This window comes from Elgaria multicarinata, chromosome 6, assembly GCF_023053635.1.
Source record: "Elgaria multicarinata webbii isolate HBS135686 ecotype San Diego chromosome 6, rElgMul1.1.pri, whole genome shotgun sequence".
In the NCBI taxonomy this organism is placed as follows: domain Eukaryota; kingdom Metazoa; phylum Chordata; class Lepidosauria; order Squamata; family Anguidae; genus Elgaria; species Elgaria multicarinata.
Window position 1 is genome coordinate 65,902,359 of NC_086176.1, and position 21,163 is coordinate 65,923,521.

A 21,163-nucleotide genomic window follows, 5' to 3' on the forward strand; every position below is an offset into this window, starting at 1 on the left:
TTACTGCAATTCAAAGTGTGAAATTAGCCTGGTTTAAATACAGTTCTTGGGGATAGGTCATCTTGGGGATGGTTCATCTCACCAGGCTAGCAGGTTCTGAACTGGCTGTTTTCTCTTTCTCCGTCCCTCCTCCAAGGAAGTACTGACAGCAGTAAAGGAGAAATTCCAGCAAGTGGCAATGCTATTTAGTCCTCATCTTGAGCTTTCTAGGTATTCTGGTTGCTAGTGCTCCTCTGATGGCCCAGGAGCAGTTTTCCAAGCTCTCGCTAGTGTCTTCTCACATCTTAAGTGTTCTGTATATGTGAAATTCTACCACTGCATAAGGGGCATTTAAGAATCAGTCTGTTGCATTGTATAAAGGGGTCCCTAAACAAATTTTGGGAAGGATCCAAGAGTATCCATGCGCTATTGGTATTGTCCTAGTGGAAACCAATACTTGCACAACATCAGTAGAGGTTGGTAATACGTCAGGTTGTTTTGCTAGGAAGCACTATTGACGCACAATAATTGGTTGCTGCTAGCACATGGGCACCATTGGATCCTTCCCTTTATATCAATATATGCATTTGTATGTCATTGAGCTTTCCAGTATGTCTAGGCAGAAACCTCTGAAATACAATGCAACTGTTCTTTTATTTTGGATGGTTTCCATTTTTCTGAGTTCAAAAAATTATTTTCCCTTTGCGTAGGCCTCTTGCCAAATATTTTGTCTGAGGAACTTTCCTTTACAAGTAAATTTGGATAAACAAGAAGGAGAAAAGTGTTCTAAAATATAGAAAAGTGTAATGAAATCTTCCACTCCTGTCTTTGAATTTTGCAGTAAGTAAGGGGTAGAGAGTAGATTAAAGTTTTAATGCACTTAATTGAGCATTTCAAGCAGGAGGAGTGGTGACAGGTTTGTCCAGACAAGTCTTAAGAAATTGTCCTGGGGAAAAAAATCCTACTTGAATACTCAGAAACTACCTTATATTGCTCAGAGCATTCACATACATCTGCTAGAATTAGCAGTGTGAATGTGGAATGTATACCTTATTTAGTGATTGTTCTCTAGCAGGTGTTAATTAGCATGGTTCATTTTAATGAGCACATTTAACACTACTTCCTGCTGATAATCTTATTGGAAACTAAAATATAAAAAAAAATGTTAAGCATATTTGTGTAGTCACTGTAAGGTGGCAAGAATATTAGAATATTAAACTATTGAAAGTTAACCATAATAATTAGAAACAGCTAATATTGTTCCCCTGAAATTAAAACTTGGCTCATGCTGGTAGTAATCTTGTGGTGAAGTTGTTGAAGTAGCACCAAATAAAATTTAATTTAGCATGTTCTAGAAGCAAGTTTTTAAAACTTGCAAAATGCAATATAAATCTGACAGTGCAATCCTGAATGTGTCTACTCAGAAGTAAGTACTATTGTGCGTAGGACTGTAGCCTAAGTGCATTTTGGTTATCTTATTTTTTTCTTGATGGGTTCTTTCTTTGGATGGGTTCCAAAACTGAACTGCCTCTGGTATATTGTACACCTAGAAGGAAATTCCTATCTTAACAGATAATCAGATAAATATTTTAAAATGGATTACTCTGTTGTTTAGTGTTTGTCATTTTATTTAATGTTAAGCATTTATTTACTGCTTTTCAGGTATACAATCTCATTCAGAGGGCTACCTCTTTCATTATGCACAATGTCTGCAGTAACTCTGTCAGGGGGGCATTGTGGTAAATTAAAATAGCTGACACTGGTGCCAATTGGGGCATTGCTGCTGCTACTACCAAATGGGCTCACCACAGGAGGCCCTCTCAAACCCAAAGTTTGGCCTCATTCTCGACACTCAGAAAAAATTCTAAATATATGTACTTAGATCTCAGAAAAATGCTAAATCCTGGTTCTGTATAATTACACAGGAAGGGCTGGTTCACAGATTTCATTACATGTTTATTCCACTCTAAGGCCTAATCTACACCAAGCAGGACATTGCACTATGAAAGTGTTATATAAAAGGCAGGAGCCATACCAAGCAGAATATAGTGGTATGAAAGTGGTATATGGTATGTGTTAATGGCCCCAACAGTTGTCAGTGCACTTCAATCCCGCTATAAAGGAGTAGTGTGGCTCCTGCCTTTGATATACCACTTTCATAGTGCAATACCCTGCTTGGTGTAGATTAGGCCCATCTTGAAGGAGTGCAAGCCATTGTTCATGCTTCTCTTCTCTGTCTTTTATTCTCACAATAACCCCGAGAGGTAGGTTCAGCTAAGAAAAAGTGGCTGGCCCAAGGACACCCAGTGATAGCACTTGCCCACCAATTGATTGTATTGGGGACATTGACCAAGTCTGAAAGCAGCAGCTATTCTGTCCTTGCATGGAATCACTGTATTAACCAACATTTCCATGTGATTGCTGTACATGCAATCACCACAGCTTCTATGATTGTGGTAGCTCCTAAAAGTCCTGCTGTCATCATGGAAATTGTAGCTGTCACATATATCACTGGTGCTATTTATTTATTTATTACATTTATATACTGCCGCATAGCTGAAGCTCTCTGGGCAGTTTACAAAGGTTAAAAAGGTTATCACTGGCCCTTTTTTGAAAGCAAATCCAAATAGCTTTCTTTCCCACCCCCAAAGATTGCTTAGGGCTTTGTTCCAAATGTTGACAAATTTCTTATTTCACTTTAGTGAAAGAAATTACATAAATCCCATTTATAGATATCAATGGATTATTAACTTCATGACTACAGTAGGATTGATTGTTGTATATGAAGAACCTAAATACACGTCTAAACCAGATTGTCATGCTGCTTTGTTGATACGGCTCTTTATTGCAGAAAACAATTGAGTCTATTCTGCCACAGACTGCATGGAAGCCTTTCACATCTCTGCCTAAGGAAGAATTGGAGCTATTTTAGCTTCTCTTTGATCATTGAATGTCTCCTCATACTCCTATTAGTATTGGGACTTTTCCCAGAACAGCAGCTGCATAAGAAACCTTGTCATATTTTACTTTCTTTGTCCTCTCTTTGGGGGTTCTGAATCAATAGGGGGGGGGGAAATGTGAGTGTAGTTTCAGCTTTCGTGTTGGTCTTTTATTTTTCATTTCTTATCATGCTGTAAAAATAAATAAATTATGATGGTTTCACCATCTTGTAATTTTGAAATCTTTAGGTACTGCTATGCAAGTTGTTTTAAAATAAGAGCTAATTTCCTGAATGATGTAAGTTAGCTTTGATTCCCCCCCCCCGCCCTACCTTCCCACATGCTCAAATTGGGTATTTTATGAGTCAGAATCACTCGTCTGTGTCACTAAATCAGCAAGGTTAATGGGCATTGAGTGAGCCAGATATGCAGGAAATCTATTAATATGTTCCACTACACAAACAAATAGTGGAGTTTTAAAAGATGAATGATATGCAGTGACTGACAGTTTTGGCAGAAGATTATAAGGCCAGTGAAAAGTTATAATTTGTGACATATAATAGAAGTATGTTGGTGGTCAGGAAGGTATTTCCTATGCTTATAGCCCTAGGCAGCTTAGGTAGATTGATCCTAGCAAAGCTTTCCAACTCTGGTGTTCCTTTCAGGTGGATTATAACATTGGGATGTGTTATAAAGGCTCTGTAAGATTTTGTTTTATTATATTATAATTTAACCCAAAGACAGGACTTTGAGGGTAAAACACACACCTCATTAAAATAAGTCCTTTTAAAAAAATACTAAAAGGCCTGGACAAATAGCACTGAAAAGATTACTAGATTGGTGCCAAATGAGCCTTCTAGGGGGGAGCGTTGCATACAAGCAGCAGTGGGGTTGTTGTTCTGTGCAGTGCTTTCTAGAAAAGGCTGACCATTGCTTTTCAAGCCAAATAAATCAACAACTAAGGCCTTAGCTAGATCTAAGGTTTATCCCGGGATCATCCCTGCCTGCTCCTGGGATATCCTGTGTGTCATTTACATGAACAGGGATGACCCCAGGACAATCCCGGGATAAACCTTAGGTCTAGCTAAGGCCTAACAGTCCTTTAGTTTGTGCATCAGTTTATTTCCCTTCATCCAGTCCACTACTGACTGTAGACACTTGCCTAACACCTCCACAGTCTCACCTGAAACTGATGAAAAAAGGAGGCATGTTGACTGCACCTTGGCTGTAATCGCCAGGTGACCTCATTCATTGCATTGATATAGATTTTAAATAAATGGGGGAACAAAATAACATCCTGCATAATCCCATAGGATGGGTGCCATGGGGCAGACCAATAGTTTTTTCATCAACGCCTTCTGGAAATGTCCCCCAAGATGGGAATAGAACAACAGTAGCACAGTGCTCCTCACATGTTTGCTCTATTCAGATCCAGAACACCTGAATAGGGCTTAGGGTATAAGAAGATTGCAGGGATTGGCATCACTGGACACATGCAGAGGCCCAAGCCTAAAAAGGCATACTGCCAACCCATGGAGCCCCCTTAGGCCCCATTCAGAAGACACCTTAAGCCATAGCTTTAACCACAGTGGTTAAGCCAGAAAGACACGGTGTCTTCTAAACACAGCCCGTCTTTCTGGCTTAACCACTGTGGTTAAAGCCGTCTTCTAACCAGGGCCTTAGTCTTCTCATGGCTGTTTTAAAAGGTCATTAATTTACTAGCCAGCATTGCAAAGTATTGTTGTTCATACTTCCCAAACATACGGGATTTAGTGCATCAGCGTGTCAATTGGCCACTCTCTCTGCTTGCTGTTGCTGCCTATTCACCTGAATGAGTGAGCAGTGACAGGAGTGAGGAGAAGAAGCAACTTCCGTTTGCCCAGCCATCTCCTACTAATTGGTTCACATGACTGTTTAAAAATGTTATGAATTTACTTGGCCATGCAATGTTGCAGGGTTTTTTTGTTTTGTTTTGTTTTTTTACTATCATGGAATAATATTCATATTTTGTTCCCAAACATTAGAGATTTAGTACAACAATACTAAAAATTAAAATTAGTTATAGGTTTAGAAGTTAATGATCCATGGGGGTGGCCCCAGATCATAAAAATATGAGAAAACATGGTGCAGGGGAGAGTAATATAGACATCGAAGAAGTATTTGTCATAATTCACCTAAAATAAATCATTTTCAAGTCCCATTGGTTTCGGTGGGAAAGATTTAACACCATACTTCATCCACCGGAATTGATTAAAAAGTGAACCTGGCTGAGTTGTGCCCACTGTGTCTTTTAACTTTTTAGACTGCTATGTACATTCCTGAGCTCAGAGTGTTAATTTTCCTGAGAAACCTTCATTATATTGTATATTGTATTTTGTATTTGTATTTTTAACTTGTTGGTTGTTTTATGATGGTTTTAATTTTTGTGAACCGCCCAGAGAGCTTCGGCTATTGGGCGGTATAAAAATGTAATAAATAAATAAGTTATTGTTTTGGAACAGCTGAGATGCTTAACTGGGTTTGAAATTAAATGGGCATAGGCTCAAAGCCAATTGCGTGAAGTTTCTTTTCTCTTTTCATTTGCTTTCCTTGGTGGGTGGGGGGTGCCTTTATAACGTGTGTGTGTGTGTGTGTGTGTGTGTGTGTGTGTGTGTGTATTCAAATGTTCTCTCCTTCTTAAGTGAAATACAAAGAAGAGCTATATTTAAATGCTTTGGGCGTGATTTACCTTTGTTTGATTCCCAGAGGTTCTGTGGATCCCTGTTTTCCATTCCTTCCCCTGAACACTCTTAAGCAGTATGATGAGCTGTTAGGGGGAATGGGAGATCCATATACTCATCTAGCCTTCTCTTTTGCCTCCAGACATGTTACTTCTGATGCATTTGCAGCTAGTAGGGTGTTAAAAATACACCCCATCTTATTTATCTTCCCAGCCCTTTTTATTCCCTCTCGCCTATGCATTCTGTGGTGCTTTTGTTTCTCCATAACTGAATAAGAGTCAGGAACTTGCTGGTAAAAATAAAGTCTGGGCATACAAGCTCTTGAGAGTTTGTTATATGTGGTTGTGCCAAGAACCTTTCTTTGGGGGGAAAACACATTTGCTTTATTGGACTTGAACTGTCTTTTGAATAGTACTGTATATTTATCATATACAGGGACATTTGCATTTAAACTAAATCACAGTTGTTTTGGCCTCCTCACTCTCCTCTTTTGGTTTAATCTTCAGGAATGACTTGCTAATGGTGTGTCGCCAGCTGAACATGGAAGAATCTGTGGCTGAGATAATGCATCAGCTTGGTGCAGATGAAAATGGGAAAATCTCCTTTCAGGACTTTACACAATGTCGTATGCAGCTTGTGCGAGAAATCAGGAAGGAAGAAGTGGAACTTTCTGTGAAATCTGATGATTCTTGTAAAAAGAAAACATTAAGAGATAGAATAGCTTCATGGCCAACAAGCAGTGATAACAGCTTGGGTAAGTGTGATTTCATTATGCCTCTGTTGTCCAAAAATAAATTATTATGCAGATATGGCCACTATTTTGGCATAGTTCCTACCACTTCTAGTTTCTTTGAAAAGAGGAAGAATAGACTTCATACCTAGATATTTTGACATCTGATGCAAAGATAATACTTTCAAAGTAGACCTGAACAACCTTATAAACGTTGACCCTATGGCCTATTCTCAAGTAATGACAACTTCTCTTTTTTTTTTTTTAAAAAAAAAAAGGTTGTTGTGCCTGAGTAGACATGCTGCCTGCAGTGTGGCCGCCTCTTATGTGTTTACCCCACAAACCACAATTGGCTCCTTTATAGATTGTCGAATGTGACATCCAAATCCAAACTGATGGGTTATTTAGAGGTTAAACAACCCACTGGTTCACCCAACAACAAATCATTATACCAGGTTAGGATGTCATGCTCCACCACCTACAAAGGAGCTGATCATGAGTTGTGCTGTAAAAGTGGAAGTGGTGGGCATACTGTGGACATGTCTGTTCGCCCCAGCTCATTCACAATAACCCATCTGTTTGTGAAACAGGTCACTATGGAAATATTTTCAATATTTAACTTCTAGAGATTAAAAAATTAGAACATGCAAAATGCATACAGTGTAGCAAAATGAATACAGTGTGACAAAAAGATTATAGGTCTGTTTATAAGAATGAAATAATATAAATAAAACTCCATTTTGTTTTAAATGGAGTGGACAGACTTGCACTATTGTTTAAGGAATATTTAAAGACGTTTTAATGGGAAACATGATGTAACAAAAGATGAAGTTCTCAACCTTATTGACAAATTAAAAGCAAATAAATCACCAGGCCCAGATGAAATCCATCCTAGAGTACTCAGATATGAAATTGCTGATCTTCTAACAAAAATATACAACATGTCCCTAAGCTCAGCCTGTGTATCAGAAGACAAGGATGGCCAATTTTTTAAAAAAGGGGTCCAGGGAGGATCTGGGAAGTTAAAGGGCAGTTAGTTTAACTGTTCCAGGTAAATTGATTGAAAGTATTATTAAAGACAAAATTAGTAAGTATATAGAAGGAAAAGTCCTTCTGAAAAAGAATCAACACAGCTTCTGCATAGATATGTCCTGTCTCACTACTCTTTTAGAGTTCTTTGAGAATGCCATTAGACATGTAGATGGATGATGCAGTGCACTTTGTTTATTTGGACTTGCAAAAGGATTTTGATAAAGTCCCTCACCAAAGACTCCTGAGCAAACTTAGCAGTCATGGAATAAGGGGAGAGGTAGAGGTAGATGAGTGATCAGTAACTGGTTAAAGAACAGAAAGCAGAGTTTTGGAATAAATGGTAAATTCTCCCAATAGGAGGAAGTAAATAGTGGGGTCCCACAGGGATCTGTATTGGGACCAATGTTTTCCAACTTGTTAATAAGTGATCCAGAATTAGGAGTGAACAGTGAAGTGGCCAAATTATTTAAAGTGGTTAAAAAAAAAAGGATTGTGAGGCGCTCCAAAAGGATCTCTCAAAGCTGGGAGAGTGGGCATCCAGATGGCAGATGTAAGCAAGTGTAAAGTGATGCACATTGGGACTAAAAATCCAACTTTAAGTATAACCTGATGGGATTTGAGCTGGTGATTACCAATCAAGAAATAGATCTTGGGGTTGTGGTGGACAGCTCAATGAAAATGTCAACCCAGTGTGTGGCCACTATAAAGAAGGCAAACTCCATGTTAGGCATTATTAGAAAAGTAACTGAGAATAAAATTGCCAGTATCATACTGCCTTTATACAAATCTATGGTGCAACCACACTTAGAACACTGTGTACAGTGCTGTTCACCACACCTAAAACAAGATATTGCAGAGCTGGAAAAAGTGCAAAAAATGGCAACTAAAATAATAAAGGGACTGGAGCATCTCCGCTATGAGAGAAGGTTACAACAGCTGAGATTGTTTAGCTTGAAAAAAAGGAGGCTAAGGGAGACATTATAGAGGTGTACACAATTATGCATGGTGTGCAGAATGTGGATAGGGAGACATTTTTCTCCCTCTGATAATACTAGAATCCGGGGTCATCCCATGAAGCTGATTGGTGGAAGATTCAGGACAGAAAGAAGTACTGCTTCACACAGCGCATAGTTAAACTATGGGATTCACTACCACAAGGCAGAGTGATGGCCACCAATTTAGATGGCTTTAAAAAGGGGTTGGATAAATTCCTGGAGGAGAAGGCTATCAATGGCTACTAGTCCTGATGGCTCTATCCTACCTCCAGTATCAGAGGCAGCATGTACTAACTTCTGGGGAACATGGGTGGGAGGTTGCTGTTGCATTCATGTCTAGCTTGTGGGTCTCCGTCAACAGCTGGTTGGCCATTGTATGAACAGAATGCTGGACTAGATGGACCCTTGGTCTGATGTTCTTGATTTAAAACAGTGATTTAAATTGAACTTTTTTCTTACTGGTTTAAACCACCTTACATAGATCCCTTTCACACAAATTTTGTTATTTTCTGCTTTGTTTGTTTTGGATTGTCTGTGCTCTTATATATTCTGTTGTCTTGTAGATACTGGACTGGTTTGTGGGTTACTGCTGACAATTTAAATTTCTGGCTACTTAATTGTTTCAGTGTTTTCTTTCTTTCTTATTAAGAGTTTTTATCTGTTACGTTGCTTAGCCATCCTGGAGATTGGTGGGAGGTCCATCCCATCAAAAAGAGCCGTTTAGCTTTTCCTACCCAGTCTGTGGAGGTGGGACTGTTCTCCTGTCCACAAGAAGAACAGAAATGTTTCTGAGATAGCAGAGCATTGTTGTAGGAATATATGTTGGCGTTGCTGGTTATTGCAACTTAAGTGATTTCATGTTAATAGTGAGTGAATGTTTGATCTATGGGATGTCAAAATAGAGCACAGAATTTTAAACAGATCCTATATAGCTGTTTGGAATGGTCTTTTATAGAGCAATCCTATGGCCCCTAAGTAGCATCTGTAGCACAATATGATGCTGCAGATCTCCTCTGTAGGCAGAGCTATGGTGTGGAAAAGAAGATCTGGTCATGTCTCTTCCCCCTTCCCACCCCTACCAGCTGCTGCAGAGAACTCCGCAGTGGCTCTTCTTCCTGAGATTGCAACAGTGACCTCGAAAGAAGTCAGGGAGGATGAAAACAGGACATGCTGGTGAGCAGGGAAGGGATGGACCCACAAGATCCGTAAGCCTCTTGGTCACCTATCCTCGTCCATTGGAGAAATGGGAGGCTGTATAAGCCTCTGTCCTCCTCCTGTCCTACCTAGCCCTTGCCGGCATGGCTATGGAGAGACAGAGGGCTCCCATCTTGGACACCTCTATTTATCGATAGAGCAATCCACAAGATTGCAATTTTGATTGATTGATTTTTCCTTGATGCCTTTTTTAAAAAGCTTAATATGGGTAAAATATGACTTGAGAAAATATTATATTTTGTACTATGCAAACCGTTTATACCATAGAGGTGCATATTAAAATAAATGGGTGTGATATTTTACAATCTCATAACGAATTCCTTCATTAGTAGAGTATATCTGCTCTTAAAAACATACAGGAAAAACATACTGAAAGCCAAACTCATAGTCCCTGAGTAGAGAAACAGTATGTTTTAGTGGTAAATTCTAAGATAGGAAGGTAGGTAAATATTTGGCAGCCCTACTGAGAGTTCTATGCATGTTGATATGAGTTGAATAATGGAGGAAAAAACAAAAACCACAAGCATTCCTGAATTGTATGTTAGGTTATAAATAAAATTTTGGTAACTTTCATTAGGGTATTAAGTGGCAAAAAGTGTTATGGTGCCACCTACTGAAAACAAGAAGACTGTCATTTCTGAATATCTTTTACAGAGGATAGCTGATTGTGGTGAGAGGGTGGTGACAGTGTGAAGGAGTGGTTTTATGTAAATCTGAACTCTGTAGAATAGGGCTGCTTTCAAATGCATCTAATGACATTGATAGCCCAGGATAGGCTCAGGATTCTGAAGATGTACTACTCTAGCTGATTACAATTTTTTTCAATAGAAAAAATAACAGTAGAAGTACACGTCTTGGAATATAAACTCCACATGGATTTATCAGAAAGGATATCTGAGCAGGAAACTAAGTTCTCATCCGTGTGGATTTTCTATTTTGGGATGACGTTTTTCACAAGCATTCCTCTGGATAGCTTAGGTAAAATTTTAATCTCTTTTTCTGCTTGTGCACAGACTTGGATGGGTTTACACAGCATGCTAACTCTACCTGTGTGGTTCTTGTTGAACTGTGGATTATCATGTTGTCTGAACGCAGCACATTTTCCTCAGGGTTGTTTATTAACCATGCAAGTGTGTCTTGTTAACTACTCTGAACAATCCAACCACAAGTCATTGGTTCTCAAGGTGGTTTGTTCAAGAAAAATAAATCATCCTGCATGGTTAACAAGCCACCCTGTGGAAAACTGCTGCATTCAAACGACATGATAACACATGGAGCTGTATGTTGTGTGAGCACGGTCATTCTGATATACTTGTAACATATGTTAGGACATGATCTGGCCAAAGACAGAGAAGTCTCCACCACTTGGGAAATTATGCATATTCTTAATGCCTCTCTATTGAAATTAAGATAATTTATCTTGGGCTGGATAGTGCCATTTCAATTTGGAAATTTGAATTGCTGGAGTGTGTAATGGTGCCCTGGCTCAAAGCTTTGTCAATAACATCCCTTATGCTCCTGGAAGTATGCTTTTCTGAGTCTATTTAGTTTGTGGTAAACATGGTAACAGTGTTATTTTTAGTGCAAAATAAAATAATTTAACTTCTTTTAGCACAATGTTAAGAAATAGACCTGCGGTGAACAATTGCACAGATAAGTATTTACATCTCCTATTGACAATCTAGTTTCTTACATTTATATATCTGTTGATTCATAGTACATTTGTAAAACTATGCTCTCTGCATCTGTTATGCGCACAGTTTTCATTAAATTATCTCATGCATGAAAAAAGGTCTAAGTCAGTCTTCATTGAATTGAAAGCAAATCTATTTTTGTTAATATCCTAAAATATATATGCCATATTGTAACTTTACTGGCAATTTTCTAAAAAATATCAAACCAATTATATAACACATGAATACTGAAAACATTCAGTACCATTTAGGGTAAGAATAAAAATTAGTTGACTACAAAAACATTTGGTTTCTGTAGTAAATGAATCATTTAATATGTTTCTTAGATGCTGAAATCAATTTGGCTTTTATAATATAAGGGATGTTTATATTAAGTGGAATTTAGTTAAGTTGAAATATTGTCGCTTTGATCTTTCAAGACTTGCAGAATAAATTCTTAGGCATTTTTGTGAGTCATAGACTTCCATAAAAGCAAGAATCCTAGCATTTGTTCGCTGTAAAAGTTGTACACTGGCCATTAAAAATAATGGGTGGGTTGGAGAAAAGGGGTGTAACTCAATCTGTAAGCTTCAGGCTGTAAATCTATCACTCTTGTTGCTTTTCATGTATGTGAAAGTGACCTGCAGAACTACCAAATTGCTTGCTTTGTGGAAAGTCTTGCTTTCATCTGAAGTGGGTTGTGGTTGTTTTTAATCTCAGCTGGAAACAGGATACCTTCATTGGGCAATGATCTGATTTGTTATGGCTATCTCACATTCTAAAGTGTGTGGTTGATGTAGGCACTAGACCTTTGCCTCCTGACAGAGATTGAGTTATTTGGCTCATCAGGGAACAAGGTCAACACAGGTTTCTTGTATCCTAAGGCCCATGTGTGAAGGTGGTAAACTTGAACTACAGTGCTTGAGTCCTCTTTACCTTTAATTATTTATTTATTAAAACATTTATATCCCACTCTATATCACTAGGATCTCAGGGCGGCATACAGGTAAAGTCATAAAGCACAAAACAATAAATATACATAGCTAAAAACAAATTAAACCATTAATCAAGCTAAAACCAGTATAGAATTTAAAAACAATTAAAACTATATGAAATCTTGGTGAATTTAGCCATCAAAGGCTTTGTCAAAAAGCCGTGTTTTAACTTGGTGCCAAAATAAGGCCAGCGCCAAAACCCCTATACGAAACACAGCAGTTTCGTATAGATGTTAAACATCATGGAGGATAGAATAGAACCCTGTGGCATCCCACAGCTTAGTAGCTGCAGATTGGAACAGAAACCCCCCAATACCACTCTCTAGAATCGGCCCTACAAGTAGGAGCGGAACCACTGTAACACAGTGCCTCCTACTCCCATTTTGCAGAGCTGATCCAGTAACATACTGGAGTAACATCAATGGTATCAAAAGCCACTGTGAGATCCGGGAAGATTAACAGGGTAGCACTCCTCCTGTCTTTCACCTGGAGTAGGTCGTCGGTCAGAGCAACCAAGGCTGTTTCAGTGCTGTGCCCTGGCCTGAAACCAGATTGACATAGGTCCAGATAATCAGTTTCCTCCAAGAGCATCTGAAGCTGCCCAGCCGCCACACACAAGTACCTTGCCCCAAAAGGGGATATTAGCCCCTTATCCTACAGCAATCTTCTTGAATAAGAGAGAGCACCCTCTGAAGCATAGCATCAATGCTGCAAGTCAAAACAAGAATATCTAAATTGTATTTACTGCATTTTTACACTGCTGCCATGATGATCTGCAACCTGGCAAATCCATCATTTTAGCTTTCCTTGTACTAGCTGAGGCAGAGACCTCCGTTCAGTGTCCACCATCCTGTCATATCTTCCCCCAGGTTTTCAAATCGACAAACAAGAAAGCCTGATGTAAACAACCCCTTTGGCAGAGCTGGGCAAAGCATCCCTTTTGAAAAAGCAAAACAAACCACCTTGCTAGCATCATTACTCAGCTAGCAAGTTGAGAACCTGCCTATGTGCTGATGTCCATTTGCTGATTCTAGAGGGGCTGTTGAGCAAGGCCACTTCCTAGTCGAACCTAACAAATGGACTAGGGTTTTTGTTGTTGTTGTTTCTTTGTCACTGGGATTCCCTGTCAACTGGACATAGTGGCCTGGTTCAGACAACATGCTAAACCATGCTGCTTAACTACAAAATGGTTAACAGAATGCATTGACCTTAATACATTCCATTAAGGTCAATGGAAGCTATGCCTCTAAAAGCAGAGCCACGTGGTATGTACCCCTTGCCTGGACATAATGTTTAAAGCTTATTTTGTGTGCATTGTCACCATTATACTGTCCCCATGCTCCTGCCCTGTGTTTCTTAAGATATGTGTATGTGGGCAGGTGTCTTGTAGACTCACACTTGCCACAGGGGTGTGAGAAGTGCTGTGAGTCAGGGATGTGAGATATGCTGTGAAGTGTCACTTTACATTTATTTCAATAAATTCCTGGCTAAATGTTCAAGTTCCACTGACTTCAGTGGAATTACAGAGCCAGGATTTCCTCTTCATTCACGTTTCATGGTTTTCTTCAACCTATCCTGTATCTCAAAGAAATGATAGGATCATGGTGTATTCTTCACCGTTCTGTTCATTTGGTTTCTTTCTCAGCAGTCATTGGGTACTTTGCATACACTTTGAATAAATTACATTTCAGTGACGTAGTACAGCAGCTGTAGTTGAGAGCAATTAACATTATATGAGGCAAAATAATCATTATGTGTGGAGTTCAATAAAGATTTTGGCCTTTAATTCCTGCCTTGGCTCAGTGCACTGCAGCTGTTTCCTGATTGTTCTGATAGTGTTGTGATTAAGTGGGTATTAGCACAGAAGATGCAGCATGAAATCTTTTTTAAAAAGCCCAAACCATAAATAGTTGTTCCCATCTATATTACATTTAAAAACATGTGTAATCATTGGTTTCTGGAGATTATTATTGCTCATATCTTGAAGGTGCTTTTGGCAGCTTAATACTTGTTTTTGTTGGTTTTAAAATGCTTGTCAGCCATTCTTCAACCAAAGCACTCATAGTGACTTACAAACCAAACCAACAAACTCATAGTAAAGACATCGTGAAGAAAATCACAACAGAGCAGCATAAAATAAAATGCAAGCACAAAACCAGATTTATACTTCAAAATACCTAAAAGGTGCTGGTGCTAAAAACCAAGTATTAAGAAAAGTAAGCAAACGTCTCTGGGAAGGGAATTACAGCGGTGGAGTCACGCAATTGCAATGCTGGAGTCATCATTAATCTTGCTTCGCAGTGAAGGGAACCAGGGTAGGGAATCAGCAGCAAATGAGTTAATGCTCATGCAGGTACCCTGATCCCAAGCCATTTAGGGTCAAACCCAGTACTTTGAATTGTGCTTGGAAACAGAACAGAAGCGAACATAACCGTTTGTGAACTGTGTTCCATATTTCTGTTCCCAATTAACAAATGTACTGCTGTACTACTAACTGTAGTTTTTGCATATTCAAAGGCACCTCTGTGTGCAGTGCAGTATAGTGATCTAAATGAGATGTTACCAATGCATGGGTAACAGTGGCCAAGCTAGGACGATTCACACAATCACCACTGCGGTTTATTTAAGCCATGATGGGTTGCCAGTGGCCATTTTGAATATCAACCTCCAGTGGAGAGTGTCATCCAAACCCAGGCAGCAGGGATTGTTTGAGAGGAAAGCAACCCTCAAATAAGCCATGGCCTATTGCAGTTTTATTTATGTAAAACTGGTCTCTATCTCTTTGCGGTAGAGGTTACAACTGACTCACTCTCTTAAGCTGTTGAAAAGTTCTTCATACCATTTAGACTATTTGGACTTCCAATGACAAGGAAGGATCAAACAGCACCCAGACTATGATCATGATATTTGAGGTGGAGTACAGCTTCACCAAATTAAGTCAAACACCTTGATCTAGATGAACCCACAACCTACAACATCTCTGTCTTATCTGGTTAAGCTTCAGTTCATTGGCCCTCATCAAATGTTAGAGGGACACTCCTCTCTTACACACTACTCTGTGAACACACATGTTCTCTTCTGTTAGATATAGAATTTCACAGTAACAATACAGTTGTTTGGGCCTCCTGGTAATTGACTCACTACCCACCCTGAGTTTGAGGAGGAGCTAAAAGGTGTCAAGAGGTAACTAATGATGCTAAAGCCGTTTCTACACCTGCCCTTTCCCCCCGGATCACCCTGGGATCATCCCTGTGCATCCAAATGACACACAAGGGATCCCAAGAGCAGGCAGGGACAATCCCTCCATTTTATTGGGATAATCCTTAGGTGTAGAAAGGGCCTAAGAGTTACCTAGAAATACACTCAAATCATTTTTGGGGAATTTCCTATAATTTGTTTAGTGTGTTTGTTATTTTCCTTCTCTGTTAATCCTCTGCTAGACCATACCTCAGCACCCCAGTCCACCAAGGAAGATGCTAGTTTGGAAATACGCTTCCATGCACACTTCCAGATCGGATGTAGGTTTATATCGGGAATGCAATGGGGTTGTTGTCATCCCAATTTGGACTCTGAAGTCCAACAAGCCAGATAAAAATCAGGTCTAGCGATTGATGCAAGCCATAAAAAGCAAAGCAGTCTGGTCTGAAGAGTAAAATGTAACTATATTTGTTGTACAGAGATTGAATAGGAGGAAGAAAGTTTGTAGGGTGCAGTGTGGGAAATGCATGCAACTGGCCTTTATGAATATAGGCACTGGGTCTGAATTAGGGGTGTGCACGGACCACCCGTTCTGCTCCACGCCGCTCCGCCCATACTCCGCTCCTCTTCGCCGCGGAGCTCTGGCTCCGAATCGGAGCTCTGCAGTGGAGAGGAGGGCGGGGGGGGGGGGGGGGTTACCGGGCCCTGACGCCATCGCCACCTGTGCGGCGACGGGGCAGAGCCCGGTAAGGGACCAAGGGGGAGGGGGGCCTTACCTGCCTCCGTCCGCGGTCCGTCAGCTTCTTCAATTGAGACCGCAGTTCAACCAGGAAGTCTGAGCCGCAAGTGCGACCCAGACTTCCTGGTTGAACTGCGGTCTCAATTGAAGAAGCCGAGGGACCGCGGATGGAGGCAGGTAAGGGAGAGGGGGGGTGTTTACCGGGCCCTGCCGCTGTCGCCGCATGGGCGACAGCGACAGCGGCAGGGCCCGGTAAACCCCACTTCTTTCCGGCGGAGCTCCGGATCGAGGCAAAGGATCCGCCTTCACCTCGATCCTCTTCGCCATGCTCCGCCGGCCCCCCAATCCTCTTCGCCTCCACCTTAAGGGAAGGCGAAGCACCCCACTCCGCTTCTAATTCGCCGGTCCGATTAAAAGTGGAGCACATCCCTAGTCTGAATATTCATTGCTGCTGGAGGGCCTTCATGAACAAAGGGGGAAATTATTATTATTTATGTAGCACTCAATTTACATGGCACTTTACAAATTAACAGCAAGAATTCAACCCAGGGAAGGAGGATTTTAAGCAGGGAAAAGATATGCATTCTGATCAGTTTCATGTACTGGGGCTCAGTTTCTGCAGGGGATGAAAAATAGGATTTCATATCAAGGGTTTAGTATGGAAAAAGTGGGTTTTGAAGAGAAGTTTGAAGGAAGACAGCGAGAGAGTATCATGAAGGAGTTGTATCAAGGTTTAAGTCCTGTGATTGCCAAAGGAAGAAGACATGGAATTGGATTATTTATTTCTTCATTATAGTCAAGCACGTTTTTGTTTTTATTTCAGGTGCCCTCTCAGGAGCTAGAGAAAGTTGGGAATACGATTCTGGAGCTAGAGACCTTCAGAGTCCTGACTTGCACAGCCGTTCAACTCTACAGAAAGGCTTTGAATATGGAGGCAATGCCACAAATCAACAAGTTGCATTACAGAGACTGCCTACACAAGCCTCCAATCTTAGCAATTCGGTTGGAGGAAGTTACCTGGAACTTGCTAATACTGTGAGTATACTTTTTAATGTACTGTCAATATGGTTTAAATTTATTGGATTCCCCTTCCCTCAGCTCGATGGTGATTAATACTTTGAATCATAGCTCATAGAAATGTCTCCAGACAGATGTTTTCATCTTAGGGAACATCATATAGTTAAATTTATTTATTTTTTGCAAATAATTAAGTACCCATTATTTGCTTTGTTACTGAGGATTGATATTCCAAAAGGCCTTGGTGCTCCTTAGGACCATGTTCATTGTTGCATGTGTTATACAGAAGTTCATGTAGGTGGGTGAATGAGGATGCACAGTAACACTGCCTTTACAATTTCTAGGTGGCTCAGAGACTGCATTAAATAAGCCTAACAGGCTAAGGGTAATGATCCTCCTCAAGGGATCATTTCTTGCTGCCTAAGAATGGTGGCTGCCTCCTGAGCTTATGGTGTGTTCTTCCTGTGGAAGAAGTATGCATGGTGGTCACCTAGGCATTTGTGCACACATATTCATATTTATTTTATATGTTACTTTATTTGTGACATTTATAGGCCATCCTATTATTAAAAAAATTCTTAGGGTGACTTATAACATGAAGCAATTTATAATACGATAATTATAATCCAATAATACAGTACATTCCAGTATAATGCTCAAACTGGAGAATAAAAAGTTGACTAAAACAGAATTAACAGGATAAAACATTTAAAAGATGACAAGAAAACGGGGCAAGCCTCTGTGGAGAGGAAATTCCATAACCAGGATGTCACTACTAAAAAGGCCCTTTCATCTGTAGCCATCTGCTACACCTCACATGATAGGAAAGGTGATCCCAAATCCATGAAGGGCTCAAAGCTCAAAACTGGCACTTTGAATTGGGCTTGGAAATGGACTATATGATCAGTATTCTGTCCTCTTCCAATAGCATGTTTTGGGAAGGCTAAGCTTTTAGCAGACATAGCTGTTTCAGGAGTGCTGCTCGTCTACATATCCAAAGAATGTGCCACCCCAGCACCACTGGAAAAAGAGAAGTTAATCTTACCTTTGAAACCTGTTCACAGTGGTGCTAGAGTCCCTTTTACCTTCATTTGTGTCTTTTGTTCCTCACCTTGAAAACCTACTATTTACAGTTGGTCTAACTCTGATTGTAATTGCTCACTCCACTGATACAAATAGCTTTTATCCACATTACAGCAACAGAAATCAAGACTATCACTGAGGATTAAATTTATTTTGGGCTGCTGTGCAAATTGATTTTGGATGGCTGCCCAGAAGATCATTAATGGTCTGCTTGTAGTGAAATAATGGGTTACCATTTGTCTATTCAATACACACACACACACACATACATACCTTGGACCAAGTGCTGTATATATAGTTCAAATATTGCTTTAATGTAACATAGTATTAGAACCATTTAACAAATGAGAGCCAATATCAACAAGAAAAACTAGCCTGCCTATCTTCACATAATGTACACCTATTTGTGACAAGGTGCCATAAATGGAGGCCTGGGTTTGAATCCCTATTCAGTCATAAACGTTGACTGTGCACCAGCCACAACTCCCAGCACAAGGCTTTTGTGAAAATAAGATAATTTTGTATGTTTCCCCAAGCTCATTAGAGGACAGGCGGGATAGAATCGTGATTGATTAAAAAAAAAGCCTTGCCCTTTGTGTGTGTCTTACTGGCAGACATATTACAAAATATTTTGTTATTGCTTTTGTTCACTTATGTGTCATTCATTCCACATGCTTTTCATTTCCCTTTCTGTATGCAAGAAGTCATCCATTCAGTGTATTTCTCTGGATGACTGGCAGGGGGCATTCTAAGGTAACATTAGCTAAATTGTCTCCTATGTTAACTCACTGCTCTCTTCTAGTGTAAAGAATCAAAGGCATGGTTTGTACCTGAAGCTAATATTACAAATATCATTACTAAGTATGGGCTAAGTAACACTTGATATATTAAATACCCCATAAAAATATTAAGGCAATGGGAACAGTGCTAATTTTTTATCTTTAAAGTACTTTTACCTTTATTTTAGCTATCTTTTAAAGCTGCTTAAAGATTTACAGTGCAATCATTTACATGTCTACTTGGAAGTAAATCCCATTTTCAGTGCAGTTTAGTTCCAGGTAACTGGGTATAGGATTGTAGTGTTAGTCTTGTAGAAATATGGAATGTGCTTTCTTTTCTAAGAGCTAATGTTTTTTTCTGGTGAATTCAATTCTTTAATTCTCTCAGCACATGTGGCTTCACTTTGAAAAATGCTGTTTAATTTCCAAGCTAAAAACTGGCATCATCAGTTAAGGGGGCAACTATACTATGTAAGGAATGTGCTCCGTTATGGGCATTCTTTGAAAGGAGCAGTGTATTTCAAGTTAATTCATTATTTTATGAGTAACATTAAGTTTGTCCATTTTGGAAGAAATTAGTTGGCATGTTATCGACTGAAAGATTATTACTAAATAGTTTGGAACAGAGAAACACAATACCTTTATTTGGACCAATTCCATTTAAAACACAGCACACAGGAACTTCAATGCATGTAAATAACACTTTCCTGTTGATTTTAGTGAAGGGGAACGCTTACCTTGTGCATCACATTTTACACGCAGAACTGTAGCCTCCACAGAAATAGATGGAAGATCCCTTGGCAGGAAGCTCTAACCGCTGTGCCTGCAGCTGATCATTGGATTTGGATGTGTTTGCTTGTTCACTTGCAGCTACCAAGGCAGTGATTTAAGAGAGAGTACAAAATTACAAAGCAATTTCCACAATTTTGTATATTATTTCAGCTCAAATTTCTGTCATTCTTTTATTGATTGGAGATACATTTAAGGTACATGATTCTTCTATGAAAGGAAGTTTGCTTTGAACATAACCAATATTTGCTGTAACTAACATATGTTTCCAATATGGAATATGCTATGGGAATATTATCCAGATGTGTGTCTAGGATTAGATACTTATGTATATATCTTAATACATTTATGCCCCACCCTTCGACTTACAGAGTCACAAAACATGAAACTATAAACAATTAAATTCCAAGTTAAAAGGGCAACCAAAATAAAAACAAACACATCACACACACACACACACACACACACACACACACACACACACAAACACAGAGACCATTTCCCTTGATATCTATTGGCTAGTGTCTATTCCAAAACACTGGAAACATAAAGTCACCTAGTCAGGGTTTGGGGATGATAATTTGTGATATGACTGGCAATAAATTGGAAGTGCAAGGGTCTACTTTTTTATTTTGGGGAACGCTATCTATAGTTCTTTCTTCATTCCCTGCTCAACTTGTATATTTGTAAATAAATTGATATTACAAATCGCTATAAATCTCCAGTACAGTGTCCTTTCAAGAAAATTGTCCATGGAAAAGTTTTTCGCTGAAGCTTTCTACATCTTATGGAATTGGAGAACATGTACCTCAGTGTAATATACATATTTCTGTTCTCTGTCTCTTATACATGTATAAAAACATTGGAATTTGTTTCCAATAAAAATATTACTTGCATATAGGAATATAAAGTCTGTTTAGCCCATCAATCTCTTACTGTGTGTGTTTTAATACTCTGTTTCCTTCAGAATGGTATGTGACTTATTCCTGGAATCTTGCTTAATGGACTGTTCCATCACTAGGAAAAAAATGTTGCTTGACATCTGATTTGAATTTGTTTTTCTTGAATTTCCCGTGAAAGTGCAATTGGGATTCTTGTACTCTATCTCTGAAAAGAGATCATGATTTAATAAAGGGACAATCAGTATACAGTCTGTGTCTGCTTGGGTCAGTATCTAATTTTGTCCAGGCATTGTATTGTCTATCGTATTAGAACATGCAGGGAGCATTTGCATAAAAATTGAATGCTAAGCTTGATATGCATTTGAAAACTTGGCTCTC

General features: G+C 39.4%; 1 protein-coding gene across 1 annotated transcript in view; it reads left to right on the plus strand.

Moving 5' to 3' along the window:
- The window catches only part of MCC (MCC regulator of WNT signaling pathway), a 238,381-nt gene that overhangs the window by 17,586 nt on the left and 199,632 nt on the right, over nucleotides 1–21,163 (plus strand). The window contains exons 2-3 of the mRNA XM_063129519.1: nucleotides 6,145–6,392; nucleotides 17,039–17,250. Of these exons, the coding sequence (XP_062985589.1) occupies nucleotides 6,145–6,392; nucleotides 17,039–17,250 (460 nt within the window). The remainder of the gene's footprint in view (nucleotides 1–6,144; nucleotides 6,393–17,038; nucleotides 17,251–21,163) is intronic.